At 45.0% G+C, this 19539-nt stretch overlaps 1 protein-coding gene across 2 annotated transcripts in view; it reads right to left on the bottom strand.

Moving 5' to 3' along the window:
* The window catches only part of TTLL12 (Tubulin tyrosine ligase-like 12), a 799864-nt gene that overhangs the window by 426858 nt on the left and 353467 nt on the right, over positions 1–19539 (bottom strand). The window contains exon 5 of one of the 2 annotated variants that reach the window (XM_068380041.1): positions 14118–14270. The exons of the other annotated variant lie outside the window; for it this stretch is intronic. Within the exon in view, the coding sequence (XP_068236142.1) occupies positions 14118–14270 (153 nt within the window). The remainder of the gene's footprint in view (positions 1–14117; positions 14271–19539) is intronic. 2 annotated transcript variants of the gene reach the window in all.

The raw sequence follows: 19539 nt of genomic DNA, 5'->3' as shown, positions 1-19539 counted from the left end.
AGCTCGTGTCGTGGAGGAAGCTCCCTCGGGAGTTCCGTCAGGAGCTGCAGAAGGTCCGGAAACCATTCCGCGTGATGCCATAGCGGAGCTACCAGAGTCATCGAACAGTTGACCGATAGTCTGGTCCTGTTGAGCACCCTTCTCATCAGACAGAACGGTGGGGAGGCGTACACGTCGATGTTGTCCCACGGTTGCTGGAAAGCATCTTGCCAGAGTGCCTTGGGGTCCGGGACTGGGGAGCAGTACAGGGGCAGCTTGAAGTTCAAGGCTGTCGCGAACAAGTCCACAGTTGGGGAACCCCACAAAGTCAGGACTTTGTTGGCTATCTGAGGATCCAAAGACCACTCGGTACTCACTATCTGGGAAGCCCTGCTCAGACTGTCGGCGAGCACATTCCTCTTGCCAGGAATGAAGCGAGCTGATAGTGTTATCGAGTGGGTTTCGGTCCACCTCAGAGTCTCTACTGCAAGATGGGATAGCTGTTGCAAAAAAGTGCCTCCCTGCTTGTTGATATAAGCCACTACCGTGGTGTTGTCGCTCATCACCACCACGGAGTGACCCGCCAGGGACCGTTGGAACTGCTGAAGAGCCAGAAAGACGGCCTTCAATTCTAGCAGGTTGATGTGTAGGCACTTTTCTGATTCTGACCAAAGGCCTGAGGCCCTCTGGTTCAGAACGTGCGCCCCCCACCCTTCTTTTGACGCGTCCGAAAACAGAGTCAATTCCGGGGGGAGGACGAGAAGACTCACTCCCTTCCGCAGGTTCTCGTCGACCAGCCACCACCGCAAGTCCGTCTGTTCCAGAGACCCCATTGGGATCAGAATGTCCGGGGAATCGGATCCTTGATTCCACCGGGACTTGAGCCGCCATTGAAGGGATCTCATCCTGAGGCGGCTGTTTGGAACCAGACGGGCCAGGGAGGATAGGTGGCCTAAGAGACGCAACCACGATTGGGCGGGGAGTTCTTTTCGCCTGAGGAAGGGTTCCGCCAGCCTCCTCAGTCTTGCTATCCGGTCGTCTGATGGAAAGGCTTTGTGGAGATTGGTGTCTATTAGCATGCCTAGATAAACCAGTCCACTGCAGAGAGGACTTCTCGAGGTTTACCACGATCCCCAGATCCTGGCAAAGATCCAGAAGCCTGTCTCGGTGCCGAAGAAGGGTCGACTCCGAGTCTGCTAGGATCAGCCAATCGTCCAGGTAACGAAGGAGACGAATGCCGTTCCTGTGCGCCCAAGATGAAATCAGGGTGAACACTCTGGTGAACACCTGAGGAGCTGTGGAGAGACCGAAACACAGCACCTTGAACTGGTAGATCTTGTTGTCTAGGCAAAATCTCAGGTACTTCCTGGAAGACGGATGGATTGGGATCTGGAAGTACGCGTCCTTTAGATCCAGTGTGCACATGAAGTCTTGTGGTCTCACCGCAAGTCTGACCGTGTCTGCTGTCTCCATGCTGAACCGGGTTTGTTTGACAAACCTGTTCAGAGCTGAGAGATCGATGACGGGTCTCCAGCCTCCAGTAGCCTTCTCTACAAGAAAGAATCGACTGAAGAAGCCAGGGGAGCCGTCCACGACCTCCTGGAGAGCACCCTTCTCGAGCATGGTCTCGACTTCGGCCTGAAGGGCCAGCCCCTTTGCCGATCCCGTGGCATAGGAGCTCAACGACACTGGATTCGCTGTCAGGGGAGGTTGAGATGTTGTGAACGGGACGCAATAGCCTTGGCCGATCACTGAGACCGTACAAGCATTGGCCCCGTGTTGCTGCCACCTGCGGACGCAACGCTGAAGGCATCCCCCCACAGGTGGACACGCAGGGGGACTGCCACCCCTAGGGCTTGCGGCCGTGGCCGCCACCCCTAGGAGTCTTGCCTCCCCTGGAGGACTTATCGCCCCTCTTGACCTTGGCTGGAAAGGGCTGGGGCTTAGACACCACCTTCTTAGCTGCCGGTGCCTGTTTGGGAGCCTTACGAGGCTGTTGCTGCTGTTGTGGCGGGGCTGGAGGATTATAGGGCCGAGTTGTAAGGGCCCTATGGAGGAGGGAGTCCGTGCTGGATTTCCTCCACCTCTCAGCCGTTCGCTCCATGTCTTGAGGCTCAAACAGGTTCTCCCCCAGAAGGGAAGCATGTCGGAGCCTACACACATCCACGGTGGGGACCTTCGGACGGAATCTCTCGGACACAGCATCGCGACGTTTCAACACCGAGTTGGCCCACAGGGTGGTAACCTGGTGCGCCAAAAACTCGATGGAGCGGGTGCCCGAGAGCAAGAAGGTCTCCAGGGCCTTCCTATTGGTCTCCTTGGACAAGTCCTCCGATCGCAATAGGATGCCCAGAGATACTAGCCAAAAGTCCAGCCACGAAGTGGCCTGCATGGCACACTTAGCGACCTTCTCGTGGCTAAGGATCTCTGCCGCTGAGAACGACGCCTGCCGGGCAGAGAGTTTCTCAAGGGGAACTCCCTTCGCCAGCTCCTCCACAGAGTGATGGAGAGGAAAAGCGAGGTTGTGCTCACCCAGCATCTTGAAATACCTCCTCTGCTGAAGACGAGGAGGAGGGATGAGCTTGTTCCCGGCAGTGGAACGACTGGAGGAGGCAAGAAGTGCGAGCTGAGCGTTGGCCCTCGCCCTGGCACTCTTCAGCCCCCGAGACCAGGGCAGAGCCGCACTGGTCTTAGGGGCCTTCCGAACGTCAAACACTTCATCCAAAATCGTATCTTTGCCTTCACGGGGGGCGATGACTGGATCCATAAGCCCGTTAAGTTGCCTTATCAGGCTTAGGACCTGCCAGAAGGCATGTCCGGATTCTTGCTGTTCTCCTCCCTGCGGGCTGGCAGCTAAGTCTCCTGCCCCAGGGATCTCTTCCTGGGGTGACACGTGGACATTCCCCCGGGTAGTCGTGGGTTCCTGACGAATCCTTGCAGAGGATTTAGGGACGGTCTTGGAGTCCTTGGATTCCCTCCTGGGAGAGATACAGGATCCCAACAACAAGGTTCGAGGGGCCCCTTCCTCACGAGACGATTCTCCTGCATGAAGCGAAGTCTCCCCCCCCTGGTGCCGAGGGGAAGACTACCGCCCCACTGGACTCACCTGAGAACGGAAAGGCCTCGTCCACGGGAGAAGGAGAGAGCACTCGTGCAGGAGAAGGGACCTTCGCGACCGACCTCTTGGGAACCAACTTCGCACTGGGGGAAGTCACCACGAAGTCCACTCCTCTCTTTCTCTTCAGCGTAGGAGAGACAGCCGTTGGTTTGTTACCCTGGTCGGCGAGTGCTGGTTTCATAACCCTCACTAACGCCCGTGCCAGAGGACCAAATCTAATCTGTTGCTCCAAGGACACAGAGTCCGAAATCCTCGCTAAAGGGAAAGGGATCGGGCGATCCTTTGGAGTGGACACCACGGTACCTGCCTGAAAAGAAGGTGGGGAAGAATGATGTACTAACCTCTCCTCGTCCTGCACTACCAACCTGTGTTTGAGTGGAGGTGATCCCGAGTGCCGTCTAGGAGCATGCGTTCCTGCTGCTACAACCGGCTGCGGAATTCGCCGCGAACGATGGTCGCGCGAGGGCGAATGGTCGCGCGGGAGCGTGGGCGAGCGATCGCGCGGGGCGCGCAGGTGGATGATCGCGCGGGCGCACAGGCGAGCGGTCGCGTGGGCGCGCAGGCGAGTGGGCGCGAGGGTGGGCAGGTGAATGAACGCGTGTCCGAGGCGGCGAACGCAAGCGTTGGCGCGACGGCGAGGAAACGCGCTGCCGCGTGGGTGAGGAAGACCGCTGGCGATGTAGATCCACAGGCGATCGATGATGAGCTGGTGAGCGCGGTCGCGCAGGTTGGCGATGGCGCGATGTGGCATGTCGATGCGTTGGCGAGCGATGGCGAGCAGCATGCACAGGTGAACGACCGCGCAATGGCGAGCGATGGCGAGCATCATGCGCAGGTGAGCGATCGCGTGATGGGGAGCGATGGCGATCAGCATGCGCAGGAGGGTGATCGCGCGATGGCGAGCGATGGCGAGCAGCATGCGCAGGTGGGCGATCGCGTGATGGGGAGCGATGGTGATCAGCATGCGCAGGAGGGCGATCGTGCGATGGCGAGCGATGGCGAGCAGCATGCGCAGGAGGGCGATCGCGTGATGGCGAGCTAGTAGCTGGCGAACCATGTTCCTTCAGAAGCTTTGGAGAATGTTGGCGCACCGGCTGTCGCTGTTGAATAGGCGATACTAAGATCGCCTGTGCGCGCCGGCGAGCAGGTGAACGCTGGCAAGGAGGTGATCGCTGGCACGTAGGTGATCGCTGGCGAGCCGGAGATCGCCGGCGAGCCGGAGATCGCTGGCGAGCAGAAGGTCGACGCGTGTCATGTGAAAGGACAGGTGGCGCGGCAGGTGGCGCGGCACGTGGTGCGGCGCGTTCACGAGCAGGAACTGGAAGATCGCTGGCGCGTTGGCGAACATGTGTTTTTGACACGCGCAGCACGATGTTGCATAGCCACAGGACCAGGCAGATGGTGAGCAGGGAGCTCAGCAGGAACTATAGGATGGTCAGAGACCGCAGGGCGATGGTCCTCAAATGAGCGCTGACGCTCAGAAGAGAGCTGACGAGCAGGAGAGCGCTGGCGAGGAGGGCGAACATCAGGAGAGAGCCGACGAGCAGGAGAGTCTTGACGAGCAGGAGATCGCCGACGAGCAGGAGAGCGCTGAAGATCAGGAGAGCGCTGGCGAGCAGGAGAGCGCCTGTGCGCTAGCACTGCTCGTGGAAGGGAAGGATCCCTTAGCCCCGAAGGGACCGTTGCCCGTCGGGTGACGAGTTCTCCAGAAGGCGAAGATCTGGCAGGAGATGGTGAACGGTCTGCAGAGAAGTTCAAAGAAGACGGAGCTGTAGGTTGAGGCTGACGAGGAGAGTCCCCCTCGGAGGATGAAGACCCAAAAAGGCGCCTCTTAGTCCCCCTGTAAGGGGAAGGGAAGCCCTTGCGGCGTAGCGGACGGTGAGCCTTACGGCGGAGGCGGCCTCGGGGAAGATCGTCGGGACCATCGATCCTCCGAAGGGGAGTCTCCGTCAAAGCACTTCCCTCAGAAGGAAGCTGAGCAGCAGCAGAGACCGAAGGAATCACTTCCCCTTCGAAGGATGTACGGAAGGGGGAGGAGAGCCTTTAGCACCATCATCCGCAACAGCACCTGCGGCGGATTGCCCAGCCACGTCGGAGGCCTCTGTCACCACGACGTCGACAATAGACAGAGGGTCTACCTCTGCTACCGCCGGCGACTGCTTAACAGCGGCCCCCAACGAGACAAGGTCAATAAAAGCGACCCTGGAGGGCAAGCCCTTAAGCCCCAGGGACGACCAAATCTGTAAAAGATCATCATTGGTTAAGGCATTATCAATAACCTCCCCCGGAGGAGGAGGGGGAACCGCCTTGCTATGGGAGGTGACACCCTATCCCCCCACCCAAGGTCGGGAAACAGAACTAGGGCCTGCGCTCCCACTCGGCCGACTCTCCTTAGGAGGCGGACGAGGGGGAGCTTCGGAGGAGGTTTAGGCGGCGGAAGAAGAGTCCCGAGAACCTTCCTCCTTCAAGGCTAACCCAGAAGGAAAACAGTCTCTCTTGGACTTCTTCTTACGCCGACGGCCAAACCTCTCCCACTGGGAGGCAGACCACTCCCTGCACTCACGGCGCATGTTCTCCTGGTCACACCGTCGGCCCCGACATTGAGGGCAGAGGGTGTGCGGATCCGTAGTTACGTCCGACATGAAAGTCCCACAAGGACGACCGGCAACTCCAGGGCATGTACGCATTGTAAAGAAATAATAATGAAGGTCAACTTCCAACCAACACACACGCTGAAAAGAAAAAGCAGAAAATTAAAGGCTGTCACGAGGACGATGAGCAGACACGTCTGATCACCACCGAGCCAAAAGTGAAGTGGAGCAAGTCACCGGTGTGTGGAGGGGGGAGGGGTAGCAAGCTACCCTTCCCCACCCCCCGCTAACTAGCGCGGGGGTAATTAACCCTCGTTAAAACTATTGGCTCGTCATTTCAGCTGCGCTAAAAGGTAAACCCTCTGTAAATAGCGTGGTTTGTATTTCGGTTACGGAACAAACTTACTTAAGGAGGAATTGGAGGCTAGGGAGAGACTATCAGCTTCGATGTCTCTTCAATGCTTTGTAGAAATGATGATTGGTAATTTCATTGATACTCCTGTCTTTTTTCTTTTGGCCAAGATACACTTGGCTACTTTTATGAAGAATCTTTTAGACTTTTTTCATGCTCAAAGTCTGCAGGAAGCATGTTTTAACATCTGTGGCCTGATTGGTAACGTCTCTGCCTGAGGTTTGCCAGTCAGGGGTTCGAGTCCCGCTCAGACTCGTTAGTGCCATTAGTGTCTCCAACCTTACCATTCTTGTGAGCTATGGTTGGGGGGTTTGGGGGAGCCTATAGGTCTATCTGCTGAGTCATCAGCAGCCATTGCCAGGCCCTCCCTGGTCCTAGCTTGGGTGGAGAGGAAGCTTGGGCGCTGATCATATAATATATGGTCAGTCTCTAGGGCATTGCCGTGATTGCTAGGGCAATGTCACTGTCCCTTGCCTCTGCCATTTATGAGCGACCTTTAAACCTATAAACCGACGCGTCTTATTGACGACTGTATTTGGGGTAAAGATCTTTTTCCACAGAAATTAGTAAAGGAGATCTTGGATAAAGTGGCAGCAGAAAATAAGAGTCTTTTCCAGAGATGGGGAATATCTCTGAAGAGAAAATTTATTCCTGGGGCCGGTTCTCAACCTAAGAGGGTTCGTAGACCAACATACCTTAGGAGGCCCTCCACCTCTTCTTCAGTTAGTGCTTCGCAGAATACCTTCACTGTTCCTCATCCGGTGACTTCACAGTCTCCAGCATTCAATCCTGGATTTGAACAAGGGACCTTGTCCTTTTGTTACCCCAAGACTGAAAGAGGGGGTAGAGGCCGATCTGACAGAGGATGTAGGCCAAGGAGTCGGGGTCTCGGATGTAACAGGCGAACTAGGGGAACACATCTTTAACCAAAACAATGAGGATACTCCAGTAGGGGGAAGGCTGAAATTGTTCAAGGACAGGTGGGTGTTCAGTCCTTGGGCACAGAGCATGATTTCCACCGGTCTAGGCTGGAAATGGAAGAGACAACCCCCAAGGATCAGGAGATTTTTCCAGAAATCAACACCACATCTGGAACAATATGTGCAAGATCTATTAAAGAAGAGAGTTATTCGTTGCACGAAATCTATGAAGTTTCAAGGTTGTCTATTCTGCGTGCCAAAGAAAGATTCGATTATTCCTCGAACTATTCTCGATTTGTCCCATCTAAACCTGTTTGTCCAGTGCGACAAGTTCTGGATGCTGACTATTTCGCAGATATGGACCTTACTAGCCCAGGGGGCTTACACTGTCTCTATAGATCTTACCGACGCTTATTGGCATCTTCCAATAGGTCGACCCTTCTCCCCCCTACCTTGGTTTCAGACTGGAGAGAAAGGCTTATGTATTCAGAGCTATGCCACTCAGGCTTAATATAGCTCCGAGGATTTTCAGGAAGGTTATAGACGAAGTCGTTCAACAACTAAGGGAAAGAGACCTTCAAGTAGCAGCATACCTAGATGATTGGCTCGTGTGGACTCCCTTAGCAAGGGAATGCACGGAACCAACATATCACCTGGTAAAATTCCTCCAATATCTAGAATTCAAAATAAACTTCAAAAAGTCAAGACTGAACCTGGCTCAGGTGTTCCAGTGGTTAGGGATTCGTTAGAATCTAAAGACTCATACCCTCTCCATTCCTTCTACCAAGAGAAGTAAATAGCGCAGTCAGTTTGGTCTTTCATCGAGTCGATAAGGACCACCAGGCGTTGTCAGGAAAGGGTTCTGGGCTCATTACAGTACGTTTCCATAACGAACCCTCTCCTTAAGATCAGACTCGAGGATGCAAGCAGGGTTTGGAAGAAGAGAGCCTCCACAGCTCTCCGCGATCATCAGAAGACGACCCCGGAGGCTTCGAGGGCCACTTCGTCAGTGGTCCGATGTCAAAAGTTTTTCGAAGATGGTTCCGTTGTAATTTCCTCCTCCTGCAGTGATTCTACATACAGATGCCTCACTGGACGGTTGGGGGGGGGGGAGGTGTCATACTCCACTCAAGAAAGTGCAAGGTCATTGGTCTCAGAGATTCAAGCAATTCCACAACAATATTCTAGAGGCCAGGGCAGTCTTCTTATCCCTAAAAAGCCTACAATTGAAGAACAACATTCACATCCAGCTAGCATTAGACAGCAATGTAATAGTTCATTGCATCAATAGGGAAGGGTTAAGATCTCCTCAAATAAACCATGTAATGATTGCCATTTACTCATTGACTCAGAGGAAGAGGTGGCATCTGTCTGTCTCTCACCTTCACGGAGTTCGGAATGTGATGGCAGACTATCTCGAACACATCCGCTGGAGGCAGAATGGTCTCTAGACAAAAAAAAATCTTTCTCTTTCGTGCAGGAGGTAATCCCGGGTCTTCAAGTGGACCTGTTTGCAACGAGTCTCAACAAGAAACTTCCCAATTATGTGGCACCAAATGTAGATCTAGCGGCGATGGGCATGGATGCGTTAAACATGGATTGGAATCAGTGGAAGAAGATTTATGTGTTCCCACCCTTCAATCTTCTCTTGAAGGTGTTGGACAAGCTTCGATCGTTCAGGGGGACAGCAGCCCTGGTTGCTCCTCTATGGCTGAAGAGCAACTGGTATCCTTTGGTGACAGAGATGAATCCCAGGCAGGTGCCTCTACCTAACCCGAGTTTGTCTCAAGAAGTACAGAGGAAGACTGTCTTCGCTTCATCTTGGAAAAGGAAAGTCCTTCATCTCCTGATTTTTTCCCATTAGCCCTGGAAAAAAAGTTTCAAAATTCAACGAGACAAATTGGCATTTGCGGAAAATTATAAAACTTCCACTACTTTAAATCAGTATGAAACTTCGTGGAAGAAATGGGTTTGATATGTGAAAGATAAAAATCCACCTTCTATCTCTAAGGATTTTTGTTAAAGCTTTTTGATTGACTTACATGCAAAAGGCTTAGCATCCTTCACGATTTCGTCGTACAGGTCGGCCCTAGCTAGACCCATTTTATATGATTTTGACATAGATTTTAACTCGGGCCTCTTCAACAATATTCTGAAAGCTTGCGCCAGGTTGTGACCAGCAGGTCCATCGAGGCCGATCTCCTGGTCATTGGATAAAGTTTTACAATTGGCTTCGGAAATTGACAATCAAACAACATCTTTACGAGATTTATCTCAAAAAATTATTTTCCTAATCGCTATGGCTTCTGGTGCTCGGGTTAGTGAAATTGTGGCTCTTTCTAGGGATGAGGGTCACATAAAATTTACAGACAATGCTGAATTTAATTTATACCTTGATCCTACCTTTTTTGGCTAAGAATGAGCTTCCATCTAAATGTTGGGGACCAAGGAAAATAGTTTCCCTCGAAAGTGATCTCACCCTGTGTCCAGCACAGTGTTTAAAGACATATCTTGACAGGACAAAGAATTTTAAAAAGGGTCAATTATTTAGAGGTGAGACGGTTGGATCAGAATTGTCTTTGAAACAAGTGAGAGCAAAAAGGGATTTTGACGAAGGAAAAATCTATTTCTGGGGAGAGACCTGTGACGCCCGGTGAAAAGGGTCCTTCTTTACACTTTTCTAATATAAATCTTCCAAATATACTAAAGAAAGATAAAAGCATGGAATGCAGAGGTTACAACCCTCGCGCGAGCACCTTGTTGGTGTCGTGTGTTTAACAAGGGCGTGTGAAAACCACTATTCACAGGCTGTCTTCCATTTAGATAATCCCTTCATCAAAGGGGAGGGCCGTGACAGGCCCTAGAGAATACAGTTGGGCTACCCCACCGACACCTACTACTCGCGCTCTCCAGGTCATCCTTCTCTTTTGGACTTGCCTGCAAAGTTGATAAGTGTTTTGCCCAGTGTTTTTCGAAGTGATTGTCGTTAATTCAACATGACTGACGTTGCTACTTCACCTTTACCAATGTTAAGTACCATAGTTTGTTTTGACAGTTTATTTCAGTACCGGGCATTTGTTCCTTTTCCAGTATTGTGGATTTTAGTTTTGGAAGCGGTTGGCCTGCCTCGGTATTGGCAGCCATTTTGGGTATTGTTCGCTTCGGTAGATTTTCAAGTTAATTTTGCCCATCTGGTACTCTGTCATCTAGGTTATATCACTTACGTTTTATGACCAATTTTATTATTATCATTTATTATTGGTTTTTACTATGGTATTTATTTGCATACTATTCCTATTATAGAACTGAATTTAAAACAATTCAGTTTCTTTGGTTGGGTATGACACTGTATTTTGTATTTAGCCATATACGGCTTAAATTTTATCATAAGATCTCCTTCTTAAGGGGTTCTAGGATAAATCAAATTGTTTCCCCTCATGATTACTTAGGTAAAGAAATTTTATCAGGGATATATATTGGGGTACATTGGTAGATCACAATGCTTATTACGTAAATTGTATTAAATTTTGCTCAAATATGTTGGTTAATAAAAAGTTGTATACTGTGTGATGCTTTTTATTGCTAGACATAATTCCTGGTAGTAGAAATAGGCTTAGCATACTATGGTGAATTTCTACCATTGTACATTAAGAATCTATTTGAAGATGAGTATTGTTCTTTAGTGATTACTCACTACGCTCATGATATTGGTAATATTTATACTTCACACTGTTAAAGGGAGTGTTCTTCACCACAGGGATGGTTGATGGCGGGTCACAGATCTTTCCCCTTAGAACACTATCATATTTACCAAATCAAGATCATTTTGGATTAATTTTTTAGGTAGAAATTTATAATCATGCTTCGTCACATAAGTGGTGACTGGTGAGCACTCATTAAGGGGACCGTCTGCCATGGGGTATTGACATAACTTTCAGAAATCGAAAATCGTTTTATTGCTTCTATGTATGCCTAAACATGTCGTACATACTCCCCAGAAGTTTCAGCCAATTATTTTTACAAATAACGAAGATATAGAGGTTTTTAAATGATGACGTCATCCTTACTGTGTCGTCTGCATGACTGAGTTTGACAAAATCGTCTTTGTGTTAATTTTGCATAACTATAGCGATTTTTCACTTATATTTCGACCTATCGTACGTCTGGCAGAAATGGAAGGCATTGGTAGAGTGTAGATGAACAAAGTCTACTACAATAACAGAAGCCAAAGTTGCCAAAGATGTATAGAAGTTATAATGTATGCGTTTGTTTACTTGAAGTTCGTATGTACATTGTGTTTCCACAACGCCCTCGGGAACATTATAGCAAGGCCAATGTTACCTAAGGTTATAGAAAGAACAAAGAGTCAATCATTTTTCCAAACAATGAAGATATAGCGGGCTTTAAATGATGACGTCATCCTTATGGCGTCGTCTGTATGACTGAGTTTGACAGATGCGCAGTCTCTCTCTCTCTCTCTCTCTCTCTCTCTCTCTCTCTCTCTCTCTCTCTCTCTCTCTCTCTCTCTCTCTCGAATTATTTACCACTGCTATTTATACAAATACTTTTATCTCTCTCTCTCTCTCTCTCTCTCTCTCTCTCTCTCTCTCTCTCTCTCTCTCTCTCTCTCTCTCTCTCTCTCTCTCTCGAATAATTTAAAACTCCCATTTATACAAATACTATAATAACAATGTTCAACTCTCTCTCTCTCTCTCTCTCTCTCTCTCTCTCTCTCTCTCTCTCTCTCTCTCTCTCTCTCTCTCTCTCTCTCTCTCTCAATTTGAATTGCCATCTATATCAGCCAAATGCTTTCATGATCTCTCTCTCTCTCTCTCTCTCTCTCTCTCTCTCTCTCTCTCTCTCTCTCTCTCTCTCTCTCTCTCTCATGTTTCGAAATCTCGTACTTCTGGCAGAAATGAAAGACATTGGTAGAGGGTAGGTGAACGAAAACTACCAGCTACGAAAACATCAGCAAAGTTTCCAAAGACATATATAAATTATAATGCATGTGTTTATTTACTTGAAGTTCGTATGTTGATTGTGCTTTCACAACGTCCTCTGGAATTTTATAGCAATGCCAATGTTACATAAGGTGATAGAAAGAACAAAAAAGTTATCATAATAATATTATCTTGATTTCTTTTAGAAAAGAAGCGAAAGTTTGCTGCAAATCTTTGGGAGCTCATAACTCAAAAACATACTTATTCCCACTTAGGTACATTTTTCTCACATATTTGTTGTTCGATATTAGAGAAAAAGATATCGTTGAAAAGAAGAATAAAAATCCCACAATTCTGTCAGACAAAATTTTGATTTTCGTTTTACATTTTTTTTCACGATTATTTTCCGTCTAGACGAGGAAAAAAAATAAAAATTCATTAAAAAAAAAACAGAAAGGAAAATCAAAATTCCATCGGACAGAATTGTTCGGTTGTTAGAGTAGTTTTTGTGGTATAAGTTTCAATATAATTGGTATTATAGTAGTGGGGAAAAATGTACCTAAATATTTTTTTTAAATCATGATTTTTGCTAATAAATCCAAAAGTTTTTGATCAAATGACTTGAAATTTTTATATGATGAAGGTATTATATATGTCTAAAACATATATAGAAATTGTGTAATTTGGATCATTAGAAAAAAAAATGGCGGACATGGCGGACGGCCCCCTTAATGGGAAGTTTTTTCCATGCAAAAGCCTGACACCGAGTATAAATAATTATCTAGTACACTTCCATCAGGACGACATGGCTTGAGCCCAAAAAAGGGATTTTGATGAAGGAAAAATCTATTTTTGGGTGAGATAGCCATGCCGTCCTGATGCCCCACCGGTTACCTCCTATTTCTCCCACCTCTTTACTTGTTGGAGGCTTCTATTTCACAGTAGCTAAACTGCGACGTAGAATGGTGAAGCGGGATCGTATAGGAGCACCGAAAGGTGATAGGATATCTAACGGCTCCTTACTTACCCTACCCCTTAGTGGATTAAACTGGTTAAGGTCTGTTTGGGGTGCACACATTTATGGTTATCTTAGGATACGTCCCTGATTATACACGATATCTTCGGATAGTCATTTCCGGGGATTGGAACCCGTGATACCTGACGGTAATTCTCTTGTAATATTAATCACAGAAACATAATACTGTAGAAAGTTGCCAGAAAGAAATTCCATCAGGACAACATGGTTTATCTCTCCCAAAAATAGATTTTTCCTACGTCAAAATCCCTTTTTTAGGAGACGATTTTCTATTTCTTGGTCTTATCATTAAGAGGAAAGATTAACCAGCCCAATAATTCAGACTTGACTCTTACAGAGCTGGCCCAAATAATCTTGTACAGTAGTCTTAGCTGGGGGTAAGGTAACTTGTTTTGGAGTGGCCTTGAAATTAGCTGCTCATGTAAAAAATAGTTACTGTATACAATATATTACTCAAATCCATATATAAATGCTACAAAACTAACTTCTAAAAAATTACAACACATCCCAACAATAGAGTAGACAATATTAATTTTTATCTACAAACGCTTGCTAAGCAAGATTTTAGACTTCCGATAAAACTAACGACTGAAAAAATTACACAAGAAGGTAAAAATATAAAAGCCTAAGTAAGCACTGAATGTTACCACTACAAGTAATTACAGGGACTGTATTAACAATCTCTTGCTGCATACTGGCTAATCTAATTTTGCAATGAAACCAGGTGGAACATAACAGATTTAACCATAGAAGAGGGTGAAGCAAGAAAAAAATGGAGGCATCTGTCATAGTCTTTTATGCAAAATCAATAAAATCAGTACATCAAAAAGGTTGGGTGAGGTAGAAATTTTACCTTTCATGTGATCAGTACTTTGCTAGACAAGAGGCAGAAATATAGAGCTTTCTCCATGGCTACAAGGTATTACCCTAATAATTTGTTAACATAAAAACATCTTACACTTCATATGTTTACTAATGCTGAATACAGTGTACTGTATAGTGAAAAGTACTATAACATCTCATAAATTTCATGTCATATGATTCTTCACTGATGATGAAAATACATAAATCTTTCTACAGCAAATTAACTAAGATAAAATCAATTAATAAAGGCTACATACCATATAAGTATCTTCTGGAGGTTCTGTATGTTCAGGATCAACATGAGTTAGATCAAGGGGATACCAGGGCAGCATCTGAGCATCTCGGGTTACTGCATCAACAGTTGGGGCTTCAACATAGTTTCTCGTTACTTCATCCCCTTCTTCAACATCCTACCAAGGAGTAATGCTTTAATGGGAAATACTAATTCTGAGAAACTTCAATACTTTTTTTTTAATCTTCTTGAGTTAGGAACTATGTGGTCTTAAAAGACTTTCCCATTGGACGAGAATAGGAAATCCAATATAACAAAATATACCAAAGAAATAGTCTTTCTTAGCGTATTAATGTGCAAGCATGAACTGTGTATATTAGGGAGATCCATGCATTCAAGATCTCTAGAAACCCATCACAGCCCCTCCAATATTATGCAATAGCAATTTTTGCTATCATTAAGCTTTTCACCACTATTCCCAGAATTATCATCAGATCTTTCGCAACTCTTGAGTAGATACAGGGGATTAGGATATGATTTGACTTTTAGCACTAGAAGTGATTTTGATGCAAGCTTTGCTTTTGTTTTTAGCTATCAAAGATACCGTCCCATATGACTGCCTTTAGCTCCATAGGCTAGGCTTGGCTGCCAATATTTGATCTCCTTATGTCGTTTTCCATTGAGGTATGTTTGGCTTTTACTACATTTGTGTTAACCTTATTCTACAATGATTTTACTAATATAAGTAATAGCTTTTTATTTTCTCTACATACAAATTATATAACAGCCTATACAAGAGTTGACAGAGCTTAGCCATAGCATAGTTGAAGTTTCATACCATTCCCCTTATTTATTTAATAAAGCCCTTTCCTTCTTCCTGTCTCTCTATACTACTCTAATTCTATAAATCTTGTAATAAATTCTTTTCTCATCAAAAATTTTATCTTTAATTACCATAAAATCTTATTAAATGACAACATAGTTTGGCAAAGTTTTGGTCCACAGCCGAAAAAAAGGTACTGTAGTTCCTACATACACATTGGTACACAGACCATATTATATTTCATGTTAAATGGGTTCCTAATAGCTGATGCCTATATTATAATTTAATGATTGTTTATACATATGTATGATATATAGACCCATATATATTGCATTTTGGTCTTCTTGAATTATTGAATATTCCATATATTCATATCTACATTCATAATCACCATGCATGTAGCTTATAGATGGGTACATAGACACATGTGGGTTTTGTTATGGCTTTTATTGGTATGTACTGAATGTTGAATATATAATTTAAGTTTGTATTCATTATAATTACTTTTACGATTATGTGTACAGTACATGCATATACCATAGATAAAGTGTATACAGAACCTTGTACTGTATATCATTCTTAATACAGGTACTGTATATTATTAATAATATGATTACTATTGGCATAATGAATATTACATATATATATATATATATATATATATATATATATATATATATATATATATATATATATATATATATGTATATATATATATATATATATATATATATATATATATGTATATATATATATATATACATATATATATATATATATATATATATATATATATATATATATATATATATATATATATATATATATACCTGAAGTCTACAATATTATGTAGCCTATTCCTATCATGCACATTCTACTATGGGACAATTCATCCTTTTCTTAATAAATTACCTATGCTGGAAGTAGATACACAGTCCAGTGAATATTTTATTATGAGACTTAATAGCATGTATTAAATGTTCCATAGATTAATGAAGCATATATTCATTATCATGTTTATATTTTACATATAAAGTATATGTATGGTCAGACATTTTACTATATGGCTTTCCTCCAGCTGCTGCTCAGGTTTAGCCAGAAATGTTAAGGCAAAATCCTCTCCATGGCAGCATTTATTATCCATTTTCTCTCTCTCTCTTCCCTTCTTTGAATTGATAAGCTTAAGGCTTTGGGAGGCCTCTCGATTCAGGATTTTTACACAAAGCACTCAAGGCTCGTTTTCCTGACCACTTACTTGTTGGGATGGATGGATTACCTTTGAGGTAGTCAGCTGGAAGGGTTGGCCATTTGCTTTCTTGGGGCAAAATTTCTACCCCACTGTCCTATGTACACTATAAAATAAGATAGAATCGTGTTCCTGAGTGTACCCTCAAGCAAGAGAACTCTACCCCAAGACAGTGGAAGACCATGGTACGGAGGCTATGGAAATAGCCACTGGACAATTACAGTGCAGTAGTTAACCCCTTGAGAGGAGTATTGTTTGGCAATGTCAGTGTTGTCAGGTGTATGAGGACATGAGGACAGAGGAGAATACTGTATGCAAAGAATAGGCCAGACTATACAGTTTATGTGTAGGCACAGGGAAAATGAACCGTAACCAGAGTGAAGAATCGAAAGTAGTATTGTCTGGCTGGTCAAAGGATAACATAACCCTCTAGCAGTAGTATCTTAATGGGAGTTTGAGGATATTGATACTTTCAGTAACTCACACTAGTGCATGGAAAGACTGTTCTTCAAGCCTGTAACTCCCAAGCCTACACATACAGAGGTGTTGCTAAAGTACGGATAGCTCTTTTTGACGAGTTTCGTGTAATTTTGGACACTAGCTGGATGGGGATTCCAGCTTCTGGAAAGTTTGCAATGCTTTGATGAAGGTTTACCCAAAAGGGTATGATGGCTTCATGGTATTGTGAGGGTTTTATGAAGTTTTTCTTCCATAAAGACTAGACAGTATGATGGGTAATCATATAAAAAATGATAGGATTCCCAATTCAGAAGTGACGAACACAGCAGAATTTAACACTCGCCAGACTTTTTTCACTAGCGTCTCACTTATCCTGTTTGGAAACTAGAGTTGCCCATGCTGGACTGCAGAATGCTTGGCCAACACTGACAAATTTGCTTTGTAAGCCTTTCTCTGAGGGTTTTCATCAAACTGTAATTCAACATTAGACATTAGGTTTTGGGAGCTTAAGACCCAGAAAAGGGCAGGATATAGGAATTGGTTTACAATGCATTACTCCTATTAGTAAAGATCTGTTCTCTCAATTCCTAATAGGCAGTGCTAAGGCTAATACTCTTGCAGAAAACACTTATCTTTCCTTGAAGTGGGAGAAACTTTGCCACAAACGAAGAAGAGGAAGTTTCTCACTACAGGGAAACATTGTAGGTTGGCCAAGCACCAGCCACCCGTTGAGATACTACCGCTAGAGAGTTATGGGGTCCTTTGAGAGGCCAGACAGTACTACATTGGATCCTTCTCTCTAGCTACTGTTCTTTCGCTTTGCCTGCACACACAGAATACAGTAATACCTTGAGATATGAGTTTAAATACGTTCCGGGACCGTGCTCATATATCAATTTGCTCGCATCTCAGATGAATTTTCCCCATATAAAATAACTAAAAAGAAATCAATCCGTTCCCACCCTTTGAAATAAACGCTAAAAAATGTATATTACAGTGGAAACACATGTTTTTAATTGTTGTAATCAACATTCTGCACTAACAAAATAACAATTAGCTATGAACTGGTTATGATGTTCAATGAAATGTAGCATTACTACGGAGTACTAACCTTTGAGACAGACGGCAGTGGCCAACGGCGGTGTGCGCAGGAGGACGAGGGAGAGAGGACGGGGAGGAGAGAGACTTGACGGCAACACGTTCGGTACGCAACCCTTTTTTTTAACACTATGTAACATAACCTTAACTTTAAATTCAACCTGAATGGAATTAGTAACTTTAAATTTAACTTAAATGAAATTAGCTTACTGTACACACACAAAAATAAAATGTTAATCTTACGTTACACTAAACTTAATACTAATTTTGTTTTCATTTTCATTTTTTTACTTTTCTTCTTCCGGCTTGCTCTATTTGCCTCGCTTTCATCTGCACTTTTTGATGGCATTTTTAAAAGGAACCTATCTAGGGATGTTTGCTTTTGTCTCCCCTTCAAAATGTTGCAAAAATGACGCACGCAAGTGTCGTCACAATAGGCTAACGCACGACCAATCGCCAACTTATCCAGGTGCCTCTTTTCCATAAAATTAAAAAACTCCTCCCACTTCGCTAACACGTCCTTGATTTCTGCCGTAGAAAGGCGGCCCTCGTCTTTCACCTCCTCCTCGCTACTGAGCACCTGCAACACCTACGAATGTTGGATCTCCTGGAGCTCTATCAATTCCGGTGTCGTGAGCTCTTCCTGATGCTCCTCGACAAGGTCGTTCACGTCTGCCTCGTCTACCTCCAGCCCTATGGATTTTTCTAAAGACACAATTTCATCCATCACAACAGGATTGGGGTCATCAGGTTCTGTTGTATCTAACCCTTCAAAGTCCCTCTCAGTGACAAAAGCTGGTCACAATTTCTCCCACGCTGAATTAAGATTTTGTCTTGTGACACCCTGCAATGCATTGTCAATAATTTTCAAGCAATGTACAATGTTGAAATGTTCCTTCCAAAATTTCCAAAGGGTGAGGTTGGTGTTGTCCGTGACATCGAAGAATTTCTTGAATAAATGCTTTCTGTACAGTTTTTTGAAGTTAAAAATAAATTGTTGGTCCATGGGCCGGAGGAGTGGGTAGGAGATAAAAGGAACTTGATGAACCTGAACTCATCAAGAATGTCCTCTTCAAGACCAGGAGAGTGACCAGGGGCTTTGTCGAGGGCCAGGAGACATTTCATTGGCAGGTATTTCACCGCCAAATATTTTTTCACTAACGGATCAAAGCACAGATTAACCCATTCTGTGAAGAAATGCTGGTTAACCCAAGCCTTAGCATTAGCGCGCCACATTATTTGCAGTTTTTCTTTCAAGATCCTTTGACTCTTGAAAGCGCGTGGGTTTTCCGAGTGGTACACCAGCATTGGCTTGACCTTACAGTCACCACTGGCATTGGCACACAAGGCTAGATTTAACCAGTCCTTCATAGGTTTATGGCCCAGTAGTCTCTTCTCCTCTGCCGTGATGAAAGTCCTCCTGGGCACTTTCTTCCATAAAAGACAAGTTTCATCGCAGTTGACGACTCGTTTGGGGATGAAGCAATGTCGGGCGATAACCGAGGCAAAGGTTGTGACGAAGTCCACCGCGGCTTTCAAGACGGAACTTGCTGCTTCCCCTTGCCTCACAACCGAGTGTATCCCAATCTGTTTTTTTAAATTATCCAGCCAGCCACGACTGGCTTTGAAGGTTTCTGCTGGCGTCGAAGTCTCCCCTCTCTCAGCTGCTTGCTTCCCATTCAAGTCATCATAGATTCTGCTGGCCTTCTCACATATGATCGTCTAGGTCACGCTATCTCCCGCCAACTGTTTATCCTTTATTCAGATTAAAAGAAGTCTCTCCCTCTCGTCGTGAATGTCACTACACAGCTTAGAAAGGAT

This window comes from Palaemon carinicauda, chromosome 9 (assembly GCF_036898095.1).
Source record: "Palaemon carinicauda isolate YSFRI2023 chromosome 9, ASM3689809v2, whole genome shotgun sequence".
Lineage (NCBI taxonomy): Eukaryota > Metazoa > Arthropoda > Malacostraca > Decapoda > Palaemonidae > Palaemon > Palaemon carinicauda.
Note: the sequence above shows the minus strand (reverse complement) of the source record. Positions and strands in the feature narration are given on the sequence as shown.